General features: G+C 39.3%; 2 protein-coding genes across 2 annotated transcripts; both read left to right on the top strand.

Annotated features, from left to right (window-relative positions):
* The first annotated feature begins 16 nt into the window (after window positions 1-16).
* Window positions 17-3,232, top strand: LOC119890220. The gene is made up of 5 exons (XM_038701371.1): window positions 17-101; window positions 976-1,052; window positions 2,224-2,388; window positions 2,548-2,679; window positions 2,874-3,232. Exons 2-5 carry the CDS (start codon window positions 977-979, stop codon window positions 3,008-3,010), a joined length of 510 nt encoding a protein of 169 aa, XP_038557299.1. The 5' UTR covers window positions 17-101; window position 976; the 3' UTR covers window positions 3,011-3,232.
* A 2,090-nt stretch (window positions 3,233-5,322) lies between these two features.
* dusp22a (dual specificity phosphatase 22a) lies at window positions 5,323-18,488 on the top strand. Its single transcript, XM_038700843.1, has 7 exons — window positions 5,323-5,619; window positions 6,526-6,559; window positions 7,318-7,400; window positions 8,075-8,124; window positions 12,601-12,675; window positions 12,933-13,104; window positions 16,741-18,488. Exons 1-7 carry the CDS (start codon window positions 5,599-5,601, stop codon window positions 16,933-16,935), a joined length of 630 nt encoding a protein of 209 aa, XP_038556771.1. The 5' UTR covers window positions 5,323-5,598; the 3' UTR covers window positions 16,936-18,488.
* The last annotated feature ends 309 nt before the right edge of the window (window positions 18,489-18,797 follow it).

The following is an 18,797-nucleotide window of genomic DNA, read 5'->3' as shown; positions in this document are numbered from 1 at the left end:
GAAAGACAATGTCGTGAAACTACTTTATGCACGTAACTTACGTCTTTCCGTTCACCGTCACACTTCCTTTCAGACTATCGGCGGACGGGAGCAAGGGAAAGGTTGTATTTTTTATCAATAGGTTCTTTCTAACCATGTAGAAATACGTCGCATTTGACCGCTTACTTACAATTTAACATTACACACGTTAAAAGTGTAATTAATTGTCCTCGATAAATTAACTATTTTAACCGAGGTAAGCAATGAACTATAAGTGACTTTGTCAGAGCGGACCGGAGCTAACCGGGCTAGTTGTCATTAGCATCTATTCTAAGGTTAGCGTCAGATTCGTGTAGGCGGATGTGTTGCGTAGAAAGTAGATGATACAGTGGTCTGCCATCGGCTTATATAAATGCAGTGTGAGTCAGTGGGGACGTATTGAAATGTGAAGTATTGTCTCAAAGAAATTGGTATTCATGTGATTATTTTCCCCGGGCGCGATGACCTTGTGCATTCAGCTAACGCTAACAATAGCTTAGCAAAGCGGTGTAACGTTAGCTAACGCTAGACCCTAGGTGTACACACATGAACTCATAACAAGTAACGTTAAGTCAGCGTAACATACATCTAAACAAGTAGTTAGTGAATTTTATGCGAGCTGGGTGACTTGGTTTAAACGTAAATAATGCTACGAAGTATTTAAAACAACTGTTAAATACCGGAAATCGTGTTATGACGTTAAACTCGCGACCACTTCTTTGTCCTTGGAGTAATTTACCCGAACACCAGCTATGGCCAGATTATGATAAATTCATTATTCATTCTTAATAAATGCATTCATATAAATGTGGTCCCCTGAACAAACAGGCTCGTTTTTCACGGTAACGTTAAAAAGAAAGCTCAAAATAATTTTATACGGAGGATGTGTAAACATGCCCATGTGTTTAAATGTGTGTTTTGAATTTGTTAATATCTCTCACACCACATTTTTCACAGAATGCTGGCCACCAGAGCCCTTAGCCTTCTTGGCAAACGTGCCATTTCCACATCTGTCTGTGTACGCGGAGGACATGGTAAGCATTACTTGAAATTACATGGAGTATTTTTTATTTTTGGCAGGGGGATAACAATAGATTGAGTTTGTGCCTCCATACCATCGTTTTTACTTTAGATACCACTACATTGATTACATAAGAGCCACAGAGTTTTTAAAAAGGGCATGCATTGTTCTGAAAGATAAATCTCCCGTGACCTATCAAAGGCCCATAAGGTTGTTTATTTCAGAATGCAAAATCTTAAAATGCAGTAAAGCAAAGTCCTTCAGTAAATTTGCTCAAAGAGGGGCTAGAATTCAATGAAAATGTTTTCCTCACCACATTTAAGTGTTCATGTTAATTCGTGTGTATATAAACATATACATACAAACAATATGTGAGTCTGGCTGGTGCAAAGGACCTGCTTTATCTCTCTTCCCATCGCACCACTACCTGACACTGTAGCTGTGTACATCTGGCACTTTGTTAAGTTGGATCAAAGAATTGCCGCCCTGTAAACATGTTTTGACATGCAGGCACGCACACACATTTTTTGTGCCAATGTACTGAAATTACAGACTTTTAGCTGTACTTCATACATATATTCAGTGATGGCATGTAAATTTTTAAATATATCTAGAACTATCAAGTGACAGACTGAATGGTGTGTGTGTGTGTGTGTGTGTGTGTGTGTGTGTGTGTGTGTGTGTGTGTATGAAGTACTACATCACAAACAGGATGTGACATGGAGGGCTGAGAGTGTTTTTAGTTTTCATTACAGTGAAACACCACCCCAGCTGATTTCATGGGTTAACACATCCTTAACCAGATCTAAGCAAACTTTTGTTGCTTTGTCAACTGTCATTAAGTAATGAAACCATAACTAACCTCCAGTGTTGTTTCAGGTTACAGAGTAATTTCAACAAAGGGGTTTTGCTGATTTTTATCATGTTCATCTATATTTGATTTACATTTTAGCCAATATTGTAATTTCACAATATTTTGACAAGATTCAGAGTTGAAGCTAAAGGAATACTGCAGGTGACATGGAGCAAGACTGAAATGACAGCGAACACAGCAGTGCAATGCTGTCAACACAGTGCTTTCTCTCATGGTCTTAGAAGACATTTTAGATGAGCTTGAGATCAGTGAAGGCATTAGGTGTTAGCAAAACTTGATTTGATGAGTCCTTCTGTGTTGTCCCCTGCAGGTGTTGCTAAGGTAGAGGAATACACTCTCCCTGCCTACTTTGACAGGCGGGAGAATCCCCTCCCGGAAATCTGCTATGTGCAGAACCTGAGTCCGGAGCAGAAGTCCCTGAAGGAGAAGGAGATGGGTTCCTGGGCTGCACTTTCTAATGAGGAGAAGATTGCATGTAGGGTTTAACTGCACTTCACTATGCTTTTTTGAGATGCTTTAATGTTCATATCTATTGGTCAGACTGTTTTTGTTATATGCACATATTGTATATATGGACAAAAGCATCAGCTTAATGAATGTAATGTAATCTAGATTTTGTGTTTCCAATTTTCAGTGTACCGTATCAGCTTCAAACAGAGCTTTGCTGAGATGAACCAGGGATCGGCAGAGTGGAAGTCTGTCGTTGGAGGGGTTTTCTTCTTAATCGGCCTCACTGGCCTGGTTGTGCTCTGGCAGAGAAAGTATGGTATGTTATTCAAAAAGTATAATGGCAAAATTGGCATTGATGTGCCTGCAAAGATATTTTGATGTAGTGATGGCTCTCTTCCAAATATAGGCAATTCAAACTGAGAGGAATGCAATTAACAACTATATTACACTGTTTTTTGACCAGTCTGATTAAGCCCATTACCTGACACATTTGGTATTGTGTCTTTGCAGTGTATGGCCCTGTCCCACACACATTTGAGGCAGAGTACAAACAGAAGGAGCTGCAGAGGGCGTTGGACATGAGAATGAATCCAGTGGAGGGCTTCGCATCCAAATGGGACTACGAAAACAAGCAGTGGAAAAAGTAAAGGACCCAGAGGACCATAACACATACTTGAAGATAACAGTAGACCAACTCAAAGATACAATACCTATATTTCTGTATTTATCAATTGTCCACATACCTCAGTCTGTGCATTTTGGAAGCCCTCTTCCTCTTAAGGTCATTATGTATTATAGAAATAATAAAAATGGTTAAAATGATAAAAACTTCTCCATTTCAACTGCATTAAATGAGTCCTGCCTAAATACTTTTAAATTGAGTGTTTCATATCAATGGTAAGAAGGACTAGACCTTGAATTCCATGAGGTGATTTTAATATACATTTTGTTAATTGTTACGCTGGTTTATAGAACATTTGGCGTAGTAGTCTTTGGAAAATAAGGAGAAAATGTCAATGAACACAACCACAAACCGCTGCATCAGCAAATAAGACTGCCATTTCTAAAGTTATTTGCCAGTGTGTCTAATTGGTCAGGTTAGGAGTTTGTGTGACTTGGGTCATTTAAAAATAAGTGGCCAGGGATACTTTACACTAGCCCTCAAGTGAAAAAATTTTTAATCCCTGACACTTGTAGAAGCTGACCATGTCACTTGAAGGTGGTTTGAAAAAAAAAAAAAAAAGGTGGGTAGCGTTAACTGCTATATCCAGATTCCATTAAGGAGGGGGGAGGACATGTTCCCCTCACATTTATACAGTGGGGAGAACAAGTATTTGATATGTTAATTTTGCAGGTTTTCCTACTTACAAAGCATGTAGAGGTCCGTAATTTTTAATCATAGGTGCACTTCAACTATGAGACAGAATCAAACAAATCCAGAAAATCATTGTATGATTTTTAAATAATTTGCATTTTATTGTATGACATAAGTATGATACATCAGAAAAGCAGACCTTTATATTTGGTACAGAAACCTTTGTTTGCAATTACAGATATCAGGTTCCTGTAGTTCTTGACCAGGTTTGCACACACTGCAGCAGGGATTTTGGCCCACTCCATACAGACCTTCTCCAGATCCTTCAAGTTTTGGGGCGGTCGCTGGGCAATACGTACTTACAGCTCCCTCCAAAGATTTCCTATCGGGTTCAGGTCTGGAGACTGGCTAGGTCACTCCAGGACCTTGAGATGCTTCTTACGGAGCCACTCCTTAGTTGTCCTGGCTGTGTGTTTTGGGTCGTCATGCTGGAAGACCCAGCCGCGACCCATCTTCAATGCGCTTACTGAGGGAATGAGGTTGTTGGCCAAGATCTCGCGATACATGGCCCCATCCGTCCTCCCCTCAATACGGTGCAGTTGTCCGGTCCCCTTTGCAGAAAAGCATCCCCCCCAAAAAATGAGGTTTCCACCTCCATGCTTCACAGTTGGGATGGTGTTCTTGGGATTGTACTCATCCTTCTTCCTCCAAACACAGCGAATGGAGTTTGGACCATAAAGCTCTTATTGACTTATTGAGATTGACTGTCATCTTGAACTTTCCATTCCATTTTCCTATAATTGCGCCAACAGTTGTTGCCTTCTCACCAAGCTGCTTGCCTATTGTCCTGTAGCCCATCCCAGCCTTGTGCAGGTCTATGATTTTATCCCTGATGGATTCTGTTTGATTGAGTGTGTGGACAGGTGTCTTTTATACCGGTAACGAGTTCAAACAGATGCAGTTAATACAGGTAATGAGTGGAGAACAGGAGGGCTTCTTAAAGAAGAACTAACAGGCCTGTGAGAGCTGGAATTCTTACTGGTTGGTAGGTGATCAAATACTTATATGCATAAGTCATGCAATAAAATGCAAATTAATTATTTAAAAATCATTCTATGTGATTTTCTGGATTTTTTTTCTTGCGTACCTATGATAAAAAATGACAGACCTCTACATGCTTTGTAAGTAGGAAAACCTGCAAAATCAGCAGTGTATTGAATACTTGTTTTCCCCACTGTATTTAATCTGTCCCTCCAGATTTATGAAAACAAACCAACGCTTGTATAGCTTTATAAATGCAAATAACTAGGTTAATAATGTGGATGTATGGTTATAACCGCATCATTTACTGGCATTGACTTTGTAGAAGTACAGTTTGTGGCAGCCTACTGATGAAAGCTTGAACTGAACTTCTTTGTCAGTGACAAAAATAAGTAACTGTCAGGTTGATCAATATTACATACACTCGAAACATCGCACATGGGTAAAGTGGGTATATAGAAGTTACGTTTTCCTCGTAAAATGCTCATTTGTAAATCCCAGAATATAGATATATATATCAAACCTCCCTGTGAAGGCTGGGAAAGTACAGCTGAGCGGGCGGCAACATGCTGTGATGTCACGTACCGGATGAACAAGCATTTGTTTCACGTCAAAATAATCCGGAAGACGATGTAGCTCGAAACAGTTGTTGGTGCTGAGACGAGGTTAAGTCTGATCACGTTAGTGTTTAAGGCATGGTAGTGGAACTTAATGTTGTGGAATAGAAGACAAGCATAGCGACTCAAACGAAGATTGTCTTCTGCTTTTTGAGTTGGTAGTCCAGCCTCACGTTTTGAGTTTCAAAGTCCATGTTGACATATCGTTGCAGTCCTAGATATTAAAGAAGTGTAGCTCATCGCAGACTGGTTCAAAGTAATCATGGGCAATGGAATGAGCAAGGTAGGCGTTGCTTTTGTTTTTCAGGTGTTTTGTTGTCTGTGGCTGCGTGCCTCACCTACTTAACGTCAACCAATCACGTTTTGCTCTGTCCATGCTATGTGAATAAACCAAAGAATGCTATGATATTGAGTATAGAAGCGCACGGTTCATCTTTTTAGTGTTTCAATAATGTAAACAGCTAAACCAAGACTTAGGCTGTCTCTAGGTTGAGATATGGTGACATTTAAAAGCATAAATGAATTGGTTTCAAAATGTAGCCAGGGCAAATGTTACATGGACAGGAATCACAGGCACAGCTGTGACATGTATTTTTTCGACTTAGATTTGTGATGAATTCATCTGATTGCATTATGCAAATGATTGTACTCCACCACACATGTTGGTACAATGGGTTGGATCCCTGACTCCCCTGAAACTCCCTGCATCCACCCTGCCCAAAAGCAAGGCACCGAATCCATGCCAGGGCTGCTGTGGCTGATCCTGACCTCTGACCTTCTGATGAGGAGCACATGCAACTTTGTTCTGAGGATCTGCCCAATGCAGTTTACTTTCAAATGAAGTCCACTGCTAACATGCAAACTTACACTGATACCCAATATTAGTTTGTTTTTTAGTAATATTCTTAGTAATATTTGTTCTTTAAAATACTTTTCAGAAGCAACCAAAGTTGTACACCAACACTCAGTGGCTGCTTGCCACTCATCACTTATCCTGATGATTACACATCGTTGCTTCAGGCCTTGTATGGCTGCAGGGAATGTTTCCTTTGCTGGTACTTGGTTGTTAAGCCTTAAATCCAATCTGGCTCAGCCCAGGACATTTGTTCCTTTCAAGTGAAGTGTTTGAAGCTGGACTGGAATTAATATTTAACCTGAATGCAACATGTCTGTGAATGCTGCTTCACAGGTTGTCGATGGGCTCTACCTTGGGAACATAAGAGGTAAGACAAATGTGATGGAACTTGATTTGATGTTTGTAAATTTGACAGTGTAGCTGGGTCTGGCCAGGCTTTCAATACCAAAGGCAGAAGGCCACCATTATAGGCCATAAATGCATGTAGGAATGAGAGGTGGGGGGACTGACACAGTAGAATATTGCAATGATAGTATTCCCAAATGTATTACGTTATTTTATTTGAATGTTAATGTGGCACACAGCATTCTTTAAAATGATATGGACAAAAAGTTGGGGGGAAAAAAAAAAAAAAAACTTGTCCATGTTCAATATAAATGGGTTTTCATTTTAATGCTGTGCTTTACACAGTAAAATATAAGGTTTTAACTAACTAACATCAGAGCTGAAAGTTTTTCGTTTGTCAAACATAGATTTCAGGGTAAAAATATGTAAATGCCTTGTTGACCAAAGACAATTAAGAAGGTAGGAGGTGTTGCTTCACATAAAATAAGAGTCTACAGTGGTTAGTGTGTCACTCCCTGGCCTGGAACATCCCCTTCCCATTTAATATGGCATTTGCAGCTTTCTAACTTTAGCTGCCATGATGATGGCTCGGCATGGCGGCACAAGCATAATGGCTAAAATTAGTTCAAGTGACAGGAACAAGTGCCCACAGGCCTAACTGTACCAAATGATGTTGCTGTAAACAGCCCACAGACCTGCCTCTGCAGCAGCTCACAATATAATTGGTCAGAGTTGTTGGTGTGAAAGTTTGAGACTGTATTCCTCCTCTCTTTGTCCCAGATGCAGAAAACCGAATAAGTCTGTCTAATAATGGCATCACCCACATCCTGTCTGTGTGCAACAATGCTAAGCCCGTGTTTGAGGTTAGTGGAAAATTCATGTTAGTTGGGTCAAACTATTTGTACTTGCTGTGGAGATGTAATCTGGAGATTCTGCTATGATTGTGCATATAATAATGTGATGTGTCCTTCCAGCCAGTTGGGGGTGGTGATGAGTTATGTTTAGTGACTTGAGCTAATAGTATCAGAAACCATAGGAACTTTCTCAGATCTAAAATGTGGTGTCAGTACCACGCAATAGCTCAAGAGTGAGATATTTAATTTAGGGACAGTAAATGTTTTACAGTTTGTTTTGTGAGTTCTTTAGTTAAGAGACTGATATTAGCTGAGAAAAAGGAATTATTTCAAAGGTCCTTGTCTTCCATTGTGGCTCAGCAATACCCACAACATGTTCAGCATGTCAAATCCAGGTGCCAGAAAAAAATCTAGTAATTTCTTATGCTTGTCTTGAACAGTGATAAAATTAAAAATATATTAACCTTCATGTAAATAATGCTAAGCGCTAGTAAGCGTTGGTGGTAAAGAACTATATTGATTAGAGTAGAAAAATACACCTTAAGCCTACTACACATTTAGACAAGAAATTGTTCAGACTTACAAGACCTAGGGCTCACATTTGATAGGAGTGAAATAACATGCATGGTCTATATTCTTGAATTTAGTATCAGTTCTTATACAGTTGTTCTTATGTTTTACAGGACATGACGTACCTTTGTATTCATGCAGCTGATGCTCCCAGCCAAAACCTGTGAGAGCGCGCGCGCACACACACACACACACACACACACACACTCAGACAATCAGATTCACTAATGTTGCTTATTTTAAATGTCCTTGGCTATTTGAATTTCTCAAACACTGATGAGTCATGCAGTCTTATTTCAACATATTTACCCTCCAGATTATGGTGCCAGGGTGTGCCGGCCCAATGGAAACCGTTCTAAAGATTTTTGACAGTTTAGAAAACAGACTTTTTAATTGCGTGATTGCACTATTGGTAGTTTTTAGACATTTCCTACTTACAATGATTTATTTAATTTATACTGTGAGTGTCTTCATTTAAGCAGTGCAGTAGTGGCCAGTAGCTTTTATAAAACAATGCATCAGTTATGTTAATCTCGTGACTTGTTGATATACAGTGCTGTGCAAACGTTTTAGGCAGGTGTGGTAAAATGCTGTAAAGTAAGAATGCTTTCAAAACTAAATGATAGTGGTTAAATTTATCAGTTAACAAAATGCAACATGAGTGAACAGAAGAAAAATCTAAATCAAATCAATATTTGGTGTGACCAGCCTTTGTCTTGAAAACAGCATTAATTCTTCTAGGTTCATTTGGACAATGTCAGATATTTTGTAGGCATATTGTCATGTGTATGACTGAACAAATACCAAACAGATGCTAATAATATGTAGGTTGTATAGGACAAACAAAACTCTGTGAGGAACAGTCAAACTCACCTAACAAGTTGAGGTTGCTGAAGACAGTTTACTGTCAAAAGTCATATACCATGGCAAGACTGAGCACAGCAACAAGACACAAGGTAGTTATTCTGTATCTGGAAGGCCTCTCCCAGGCAGAAATTTCAAGGTAGATTCATCTGGGGTTTCCGGATGTGCTGTATAAGCTCTTTTGAAAAAGCACAAATAAACATGCAACATTGACACATCATGCTTACTTCTCCCCGCAACTGGAAGATGTCTAGCAGTGCCATCAGCCCAGAATTGGCAGAACAGCGTGACCCTGGTATCCACATTTACTTTCCAGAGAAGTGGCATTCATGAAAGAATTGTGGCCAAAAAGCCATACCTCCAACATGGCTGCAAGGCGAATGAAAACACAGAAACTGGAGTGCAGAAAAATGGTGTCCAGTGCTCTGGACTGATGAGTCAAAATTTGACTGAAGCAGAAGGCAGTTTGTTCGCTGAAGGCTTGAAGAGCGATACAAAAATCAATGTCTGCAGGCAACAGTAAAGTATGGTGGAGGCTCCTTGCAAGTTGGGGATTTGGTCAGAATAAATGGTTTACACTTTTGCACAGTACTGTATGAAGTAAAGTGGTTATTTGTTATTCATTCTGTAAGGTTCCTAAAGTTTGAGCACAAGAGTTTTTATTTCCTATTTGTATTTGAGAGAAAGAGATGGAGAGATGGAGAGAGGCAGAGAGAAGAGTGTGTTCATTGTTCATCAGGAGGCAGGTCTCAGTGTTGAAAGAGGCATGAGCTGTCCCCCCGCCCTTGCACTGGTCAGTAACACATTAGTCATCGCTTTTATGTTGATTCTGTGCAGGGCCTTTGACCTCACGCAGCACTTGCTGCAGTTATTCTGATTTAAAACTTGACACGGGCTGAGGATATAAAACAACTGCATCAATCATGGCTTGCAGATTGAGCATCAGTGCAAAAGAGCATATTCGTGTCTTGCAACCCCTGTGGACAACCCACTATGAAGTCAGCATTGGTGCTAGTCAGAGATTATGTCGTTGCCTCACTGGTGCCTTATACTGGCTGGTCAGGGTTCCTGCACAGAAAGCGTTTCATACATCTCCAAAGCTTCATACCATCCCTGTGAAGCTCCTTGCTGACAGGAAGCACATTGCTCACTTCACCATCCACAGGTCTGCAGTGACAAGGGCCGTACCATGAGGGAATTTGCCATACTAAAATGGAGAGAAAGACGAGGGAAAATCGGGGGAAATTTTCATTCAGGATGAGTAATTAACTTAGTAGACAAAGATGTGACAATGGTTGAATGCAAGCTGAACACAAGGGAAATTCTGTATTAGTACTTCAATCATTGAAGTTCTCTGGTGTTTGAAGAGGAACTCTTGTGCTCAAACTTTGTGAAAAAAAGAAAACAGAGCAGGGTAAAATGCAAGTTAATGAGAATTGAGGTTTAGTGTTTGGCTGAATGTTGCTGATTGGGCTGGGTTGGAGTTGTCTGACCTCCACTGTCGCAATCAAGTGTCTTTCCCTCAGGCAGCAGAGGAAGGAAACCTTAGTGTGACATCTGGCTGTTGGCTTCGACCACCCAGGGCTTTAATAAACCCCCTCTGTCACAATCACTGGTCTGACTGACAAGAGTGGTGAGGCCAACTGACACCCCACCTTGTTTACCACAAGCTAGGGAGCCTCTCTGGCCAGGTCTGACGGCCCCTTCCTTGTGTAAGTCCAAACACATGGACTGTCTTTCTCACGCAGGTTCTGTATTTCTTGGAGCAACTGTAGCAGTTTGAAGCTGTTTCAAAAACCTTAAACTTCCTTAAAGCTCTTGGGATGGATGTCAGGAAGTGAGGTTCATTTTTATAGCCCTGAATCACAGTTACTGTCTCAATAGACTTCATCAGTGAAGGGAAAAGTCTTAGATGATATTATTATTATTATTATAAAAGTTACAGATCTTGGTCAGGGCCTCACAAATATCTGTGCTCGTCAGGCATGCAGTGGCTAACGAGTGGCCTAACAAAGGTTGAATGTCAGCGACAAGTAACTGGGACATCAAGGCCAGCTTGGTCACCATTGTCGTTAATGTTAAGGTTTTTGTAGAATTGTCACCCGGTGCCTTGATATGTCAACACCCTCTGGATTAACTCAAAATATTTCATTGAAATTGCCTTAAATGTAGATTTATATAGTTCCTAACATGCACATATAGATGTTTGTGGAGCCAGGGATTCCCCTTTTCTTAAAATTTTTTTTTTTTTGTGAACATTTTCATGATGAGCCTGTTATGGTTTTAATGCACAGTGTGCACTGACCATGAAGGTGTAAACTTATTTGCATCAAACATTTCCAAAATGAGTTGCCCATGTCCACCATGATGTACTGTGAGGTTATAACTGTGGTAGTGTAGTTTTTGTTTTAATAGTCCTTTCTTATTCATACCGATGTAATAATAAAAAAAAAAAGATACAATTTTACCACACATAAAATTGCTGATGCTTTTTTTGCACTTTAAATGTACAGCAGCTCAACTGCAAATTTTTGTTTCAGTATTATTCTCTGGATTCAACTGGTTAAAACCTCAAATCTTTGTCACAAGGTAATTTTCTGCATATTAAACAAGACGGCCGGAAACCTCTGTGCTAGGAAGTGCTGAGGAGACATCTTTTGAAGAGGAGTTTGGATCTCAGGAAAGAAGAAAAAAGAAAAGTGGCAGTCAATCTATTTTAGCCCCAGTCTGTTATTCTGTCTGCTATTGAGTAACAAGCATCTGCTCCTCAAGAGACGGTGCTATCAGCCACTCACTTCTTGATTATGCAAAACACCATCAGTGTTTCCTGACAAGCAGGATATTTGAGGAGCCGCTGCAGTACATTGTGCTGTTTTGTGTTCATTTTTATTTCAGAATACACTCCCATTCTGAGGATTTCTGTGGTATCATATAATAATGTTATTTATTTTTGTGTTGAGATACAATAATATTTGAATTGTGTTCTTAGTATTTCTCTTAGTTGGCTTGCATATCTGAGAACATTGAGAATCTGAGAATATCTTACACATTGGTCTGAAAACCTCTGTATGAGTAATAACTTTTTAGTTTGGAGAGTAGAAACATGTCAACGTGAATGTTCCACCATAAGGCAGGAGGTAATTTTATGTATTTTTGTCAAAATGATTCACTCGATAATTTTAACACAGAATGAACGAATGCTGGAAACTGATGTAATTTTTCAGATTGACAAAACGAGGACAGTTACTTCCCTTGTCTGTCCGTGCTGTCTATGCTCTGGTCTACCACAGACTCTCTGTTTGAGCAGACCTGACCTTTTTCCTCACATGACAAGTTGGAGTAGTTGAAAGAAAAATCACTACTCCTCGACATGTCTATTTCTTACAACTAACAAAAATCTATCAAAACTACCTGCCCTATTCTGGGACTTCTGACTACAATATTAGAGTTACCTGCTGTTTCTATGGTCAAAAGCAGAAGTTTCGGCAACCTATCTGAAACACAAAGTTATGGCCTCGACACAGGAGTTTCAGTTCAAGGTGTCCTTTCTCAGATCCTATAAGGTGTTACTGTAATCTAATTTTAGCTTTAAAACCCTCTCCTTTAGTAAAAGCATGCCTCTTTCCCGGTTTGATGAGCAACAAAAGTAATGTTTTTAATAGTTTTTAAATATTTGTTTCTTTATTTTGTTCTGCATACCACAGGAAAACATGCTGTGTATCAGTTTTGTCAGACTTTGAAAGTAGTTGGTAATATAATAATTTGTTCTTTCCAGATTACAGCATTTCAAAGAATGCATCAGCTTCATCCATGAATGTCGCCTGAATGGTGGATCTTGTCTCGTTCACTGGTAGGTTTTTATGTCTAGAGCTGTAACCAGCTCCTTCTTGGCATCTGGGAGTCATGCCATGTTTGCATGTAGGCTTTTATCGAAGCATGCCTCAAAGGATAGAACCAAAAACAAGCCTGAGATGAAGGAATCAGCAATCACTGATGACATAAAATTTATCCTATACAGTTATTTACCTGTTACCAGTAAGAAATAAGCTGTTAAACATCCAGCTGCTTTCTGACAATGACCAAGCCATGTGCTTTGATTTGCTCCAGCCTTGCAGGGGTGTCCCGCAGCACTACCATAGTAGTGGCCTACCTGATGACTGTCACCCACTACAGCTGGGAAGAGTGTCTGTCTGCGGTCAAGGCGGTTCGCTCCTTTGTCGGCCCAAACTATGGCTTCCAGGAGCAGCTGCAGGAGTACCAGATGACCCATGTCTCAGAGGTAAACACATTAAGGGACACACAGACATGATGCATACACACACAATACCTACAGACAGCATCTATCCCTCTTCTACAATTTTCAGTGATGCAGCCTAACATCAAAGGGTATTATAAATTGTGAGATTTAAAATGTTCATGTTTAAAAATGCCAAATTATGTATATATTTTTCACTAAATGGCATTCTAGCAGTAGCTCCTCAATATATTAGCATTCTGTGAATGCTTTGTGGGTTGTGTGCTGTTGGTAGCACTTAGACATGCACAGGAACTCACAGGATATGAAGCATACAACCATCACACTGCACATGCAGTCAGTGGTTAACCTGTCAACCGTTAATTGTGGCTCTCTTGTTGTCATGGAACATGATATATCTGACAGTTGCATTGGACTGTCTCATGCTATTTCTGTATAATGTTATTATAATTATTTGTTAATTTGTTATTCTTGTAGAGGCCAATGCAGCTATGGTTTGTTTTACAGTAAACCATCAACTTGACGCTAAACAAGCATAGCTGTGATTCTCAGCTACAGCCAGAAACTAAACGGCAGAATAGTGCATCAAATAAACAAAAATGCCATTTGAAATGGCTCAAAAATACCAGAGATATGTGTCAATCAGTTGAGGAGACCTTTGTGCAAACAAATAGTTGTGAATCAGTTATTCAGTCTGTAAAATGTAACCCAGATTTGTGTGAGGTTCATATCATTCATTCTTCATATTTCTTATATTAATATCAGAACTAAGAGCAAGTGGTCTTAATTTTCCTCCTCCATGTTAAGAGGCATTGTCCTGTTTAAATGCAAATTGTGACTTCTCACCTGTCTAATATGAGAACAGATCAAATATTATAGCTTTGTGAGGATGTGTGCAGTGGATTTCATTTATTTGATGGGTTAGGGGAATTTTTGGGTCAAAGACATGCCCTATAATGCTCATAGTTTTGATTTGTCTACTTTCTCTTTGAAGAATATCACCATTTATAGGAAATGTCAGTTTAAACTTCCTGGTTTTATGTCCAATCTGGTTTGGAGCTTCTTTTTTTCATAACAGAGAAAATATCGAGCAATGAACCTAAAAATATAGGACAGATTACATTATTCTTGCATTAAAAAAACTATGTTAGATCCTGTGAAGACAATGTTCTTCAGACTATGATGCTATAGTATTAATCGTATTTTCACAATTCATTTTGAGCCATCGTCTCCCCAGCAACTATTTGCATGATGCGTTATGAAGGCACGTAAGCATCTGTTCATAGCTTTTAACTTTTTGCAGCATGTTAGTTGCTTGAAGGCACCTAGTGCGTGAATCCATTACAATGGCATTGACCCAGCCATTGAGTAGAGAAGGGGAACTGCAGGGGATTTGCTGGGATTGCATTAGCTTGGTACTGCTCATCACGTGTTTAACATTACTGTCAGCATCTTGCAACATGACATGAGTGAAAAAAAAATTGCTCACTGTTTGTAGATCTTGGACTGATTTCGAGGATTTAAGGGGAAATGGGTTTTCTGTATTTGTGCTCTTCCCACATCTGCCTCAGATAGAAAGTGAGGAATCCTTAAGACTAAAGTTCAGTTATGTCACTAATGCAGCTGGAACAACACTGAGCCACAGCCGCCCCCCGTGGCTGTGGCTCAGGTGGCCCGCTAATCGTAAGGTTCGATCCCAGGCTCCTCCAGGCAAGATATTGAACCCCAAATTGCTCCCGATGGCTGTTGCTCTGTTTGAATGTGTGTAAATGTTAATTTCTGTTCTGAGCAGTTGGCCTCAGTGTATGAATGAATGTGTATGAGTGGGACGAAATGTGTAAAAGCACTTTGAGTGGACGGAAGATTAGAAAGTACTATATTAGTACTTACCATATACCGTTGTGTGCTGCCACAGCATAACAGTAATAGGGTGTATTAAATACATTTAAGTACACATCCTATTACTCACTATTTTGCAAATTTAGTGAAAGAAAACTATTTCAACTTTGTAGTTTATAGACATGCTGCAATAGTCCAAAGTGGGGTAAGTGGATCCCAAAATGATTCATACTGGGCAAGAAGGCCAGAGAATCTAAAGAGAGCTAAGTCTGATAATCTAATCATTGCTGCTTGCATTAAATACATTGCAATCAAAGAGTTCTGTGCCTTGTAATTAGGCCTCAAACTCAGCCTTTGTCTTAATTTCAAGGTTATGATTGGAGCTCTGACAGAACATGTTCCACCTACTGGGAGCTTTACCTGATTGTCATCCCCTTTTGATTTTGATACTCGTTTCATTTTCTTTTTCAAGGTGACGTGATGACAGCCTTGGCACATGTAATCACTTATTGATGTGTTATCTTTATACTGTGCTTTTGATTGTCTGCATTTTTACGGTATTGTGTTGATGCAATGAGTCAGTGCTATACTGTTTTGGTTTTTGAGTTGAGGGTGAGAATACAAATTTTAGGAAGATGAGTGGATTACATTCACGTTGACTTTCACTTCATTGTATTTCGTAAAGAATAAGGTATTGCACAAAATAACTTAATTCCTGGACATCTAGAGAAATTGCAATTCAGCGCTTTTTGTCTGCATTCTAGTGACAATAAATATGTATAATTAATTCTACCTTTACACACAAATTATACTGCTATAGTATATATCTTCAAAAGGCCATCACTGTCTACTAGCATCTGCTCACCAAATGTAAGTAGTCTTCACCCTTCTGTGACCTGACCAAGGGACCAATACATTTGTGGGACCCTTAAAAGATGGGAAAAGAGGCAAAATGGCACATTTGCCAGTTTCATAGAGGGAGTTTCCAGTAAAGACTTCACCACTACTTTATAGATGTCATCAACTTGCTATGTACTGTGATGTCATCATCAACAGACTTTACATCCATTTGGGCAACTTGGACATATGTCTCTCTCGTCATGAGGACCACCAGGTCCAAGCAACTGGGTTTAGGCTATGATAAAATGTAATTTTTACTAAATTTCCAAGATGACAGAAATAAAGTAACTTTGATCTTTTTAAAGAGGAGATTTTCCTTAAACCATAGTGAGAGTACAAAAGGTGTTAGGGGAAAATCCCGAATCCTAGGTGACTGTGTGAGCAGGAATGTCTGCAGAGAGCCTAATGTTCCTGGGAAGTGACTTTCTGTCCTGCCCTCTCCCATTCTATCAATAATTTGTTAATAAGAAAAAAATGAATCCATAGGTTATTATTTCATGACATACATTTTATATTGTGCTCTTCAATAAGGTAAAGTTCAGTTCACCAAAAACTCAGACCCAATGTGATCAGGTTCATTCAAGGCTTATGAAAACCCAGATATGTAACTCCATGGGAAACAGACCCATGACATCAAGCACATATTTAATAATTTAACAATGACCAAGAGACCTACAGCTACAATATTTATGGTCACAACATACTAGACAAATCCTAAACTGGACATGACTGTTTGTACAAGGTATCACATTTTAAAGAGCTCTATGGACGTTTTTGTTGTGTTTAGATTGAATTCAATTTGCCTGTCAAAGCCAATACACACATATATTTTATATATATTTTTTAACATTGTAATGTAATTTGATTTTAACACCATTACATTTAATGATTTAGGTTTTTTGTTTGTCGTATTATCTCCAGTTCCAATCATGGTTACGGTCCAGTTTCCGTTCCAGTCCATTTAATGACCAGGAGCAGGTGGGCGCCCTGCTGATCCAGTACACTGAGCAACAGGACAGCCAGAGGAGAGAGGCAGACAGGCAGTGCTCGATAAGTCACAATATACCTATCTGTTCTATGCCGTTGGACCCTGACGATCCTGAAGGCAGCAGCTGAAACATGGGTCTCTGGTAATGCTAAAGTCCTGCCTAATGCTGTCTGTAAATGGCAGTAGCTAGTACCCTGTACTCAATTCCAAATCAACCCCAAGTTGTATCCAACTTTAAGACCTTTTTACAGCTCTGAAAGCATAGGATGAAATAAATGCCCCCTCAAAGTATATGTTACTTACTTTGCATATGTCTAGTCACTTTTTTAAGCAATGGAGGTTCATTTAGAATTGGGCTACAGACTCCTCTCCACTAGCAGTACTCTTTGTGCTCCCTAAACTGAGTATAGCCACAACAAGGGTATCTGTGCTCACACACGCCTTACTCCAAACACCTCAGCACCTTAGCCGTGATGAATAAAACTATACTTCCATGTGGATTCTTAACGCCTGCAGTGTTTAGCTTGTTAGCCTTATAGATGACCAATTAATGCCGTCTTAAAGGAACATCTTGTCTCTAATTATGTTGATATATAGTCTATGCTGGTGGACAAACACCACAAATCTACAAAATGGCTTTAAAATTATTCTGACCATTTATTCTGACATGTACCAGTTTGCAGTCCCTTCCAGGCTCCTAATGGTAAACTGTTTGATCAACACTGCAGCTGGGGAAGTTAACATGCTCGCTGAGCTGACAGCATACAATTTGTTATTATGTACATCTTACTGAAAGGAAGCACTACTGCTGACCTGTCAGACGCTACTGGCATTGCATGTACCATTAAAATACACATTAACCAAACAATGGTAATGGTGTCACTAGCAGATACGCAAGACAACTACAGATGTTATACAAACAAAAAATATATATCATTGTTGCACATCACTGCCTATACAGTCTATGCTCACTGCCCATGGAGGAAACATTTGTTTACACCCAGTTGGATACTGTTCTTTCATTCCAGTTTTTACATTTTGTTTCATTTGGTTCCTCTTTGAAGAAAAGTTCAAGCCACCTGCACACTTTGTTCTTTTAGTAATGTGTGCAACAGAATCCAACACCAACCATCCACAGTGGAAGCTCTCTTCTATTTTATCAGGCAGAGAGGACAAAAGGCAAAAAGTACAACAGCCAAACCCTCTGTAGTTTGTCCACTGTCAACTGATGTCAGATAAGCCAGGGGTGGGATTTATTAGTGAATTAGGCTGCTTCAGTTCGCTACAGTGTTGCAGAAAACATTGGTTCTTACTCCAGTATACAGATGTGCAACTAGGAGTAACATAGTTTCAAGTTTCAAAATTGGCAGAATGTTCCTTTTTATAGTAATACACAGCAGGTTAAATTAGGAAGCTACATAGAGTATAGCTGTGTAAAACTAGTTGTAAACTACACATGAATGATCCCTGCTGTTTGAACACTTTAGTCTTCCTGATTTTACTGAAGCTCTGATTTGACTGATTGATCTGACTTTTTATTGTAATAAAGGTGATTTTTGTCATTTCTTATAAATTCATGTGTGCAGTTAATTGTTTAAATTGCACATTAGTGTTTTTGTTTGTTTTATAATAAAATGCAATGATGGAAAAGAATTATGGAAATATTAATAAATCTGTACTATCAACACCATGTGTCTGTGTGGAAGTATTTAAGTGAACAGCCTTAGTCTCATGAACCAGCCTAAGAACTGCATTAAACCCCAGAATAACTTCTCTTGAATTTCATTGATTTGAGAGGTTTCTGGGTTTTACTCAGCAGATCACCTGCTTTTACACCACAAGCCGCTGGGTGCGTAGCTTGAAGGAAAAAAAAACAGAACGTAGTATGTTTGTGAAAGACAGAAATGAGGAACGACTTGTGGTATAATCTAAAGTATTGTTGTTACTGAAGTTTAAGTTCCTGTCAATTTTTGTGGTCAAATTTCTGGAG

Source organism: Micropterus salmoides, unplaced genomic scaffold (genome assembly GCF_014851395.1).
Source record: "Micropterus salmoides isolate LMB-PRFRI ecotype aquatic unplaced genomic scaffold, ASM1485139v1 Ms_hic_scaffold_6, whole genome shotgun sequence".
NCBI classification, from domain to species: domain Eukaryota; kingdom Metazoa; phylum Chordata; class Actinopteri; order Centrarchiformes; family Centrarchidae; genus Micropterus; species Micropterus salmoides.
This window is presented reverse-complemented; position numbering and strand designations above follow the sequence as displayed.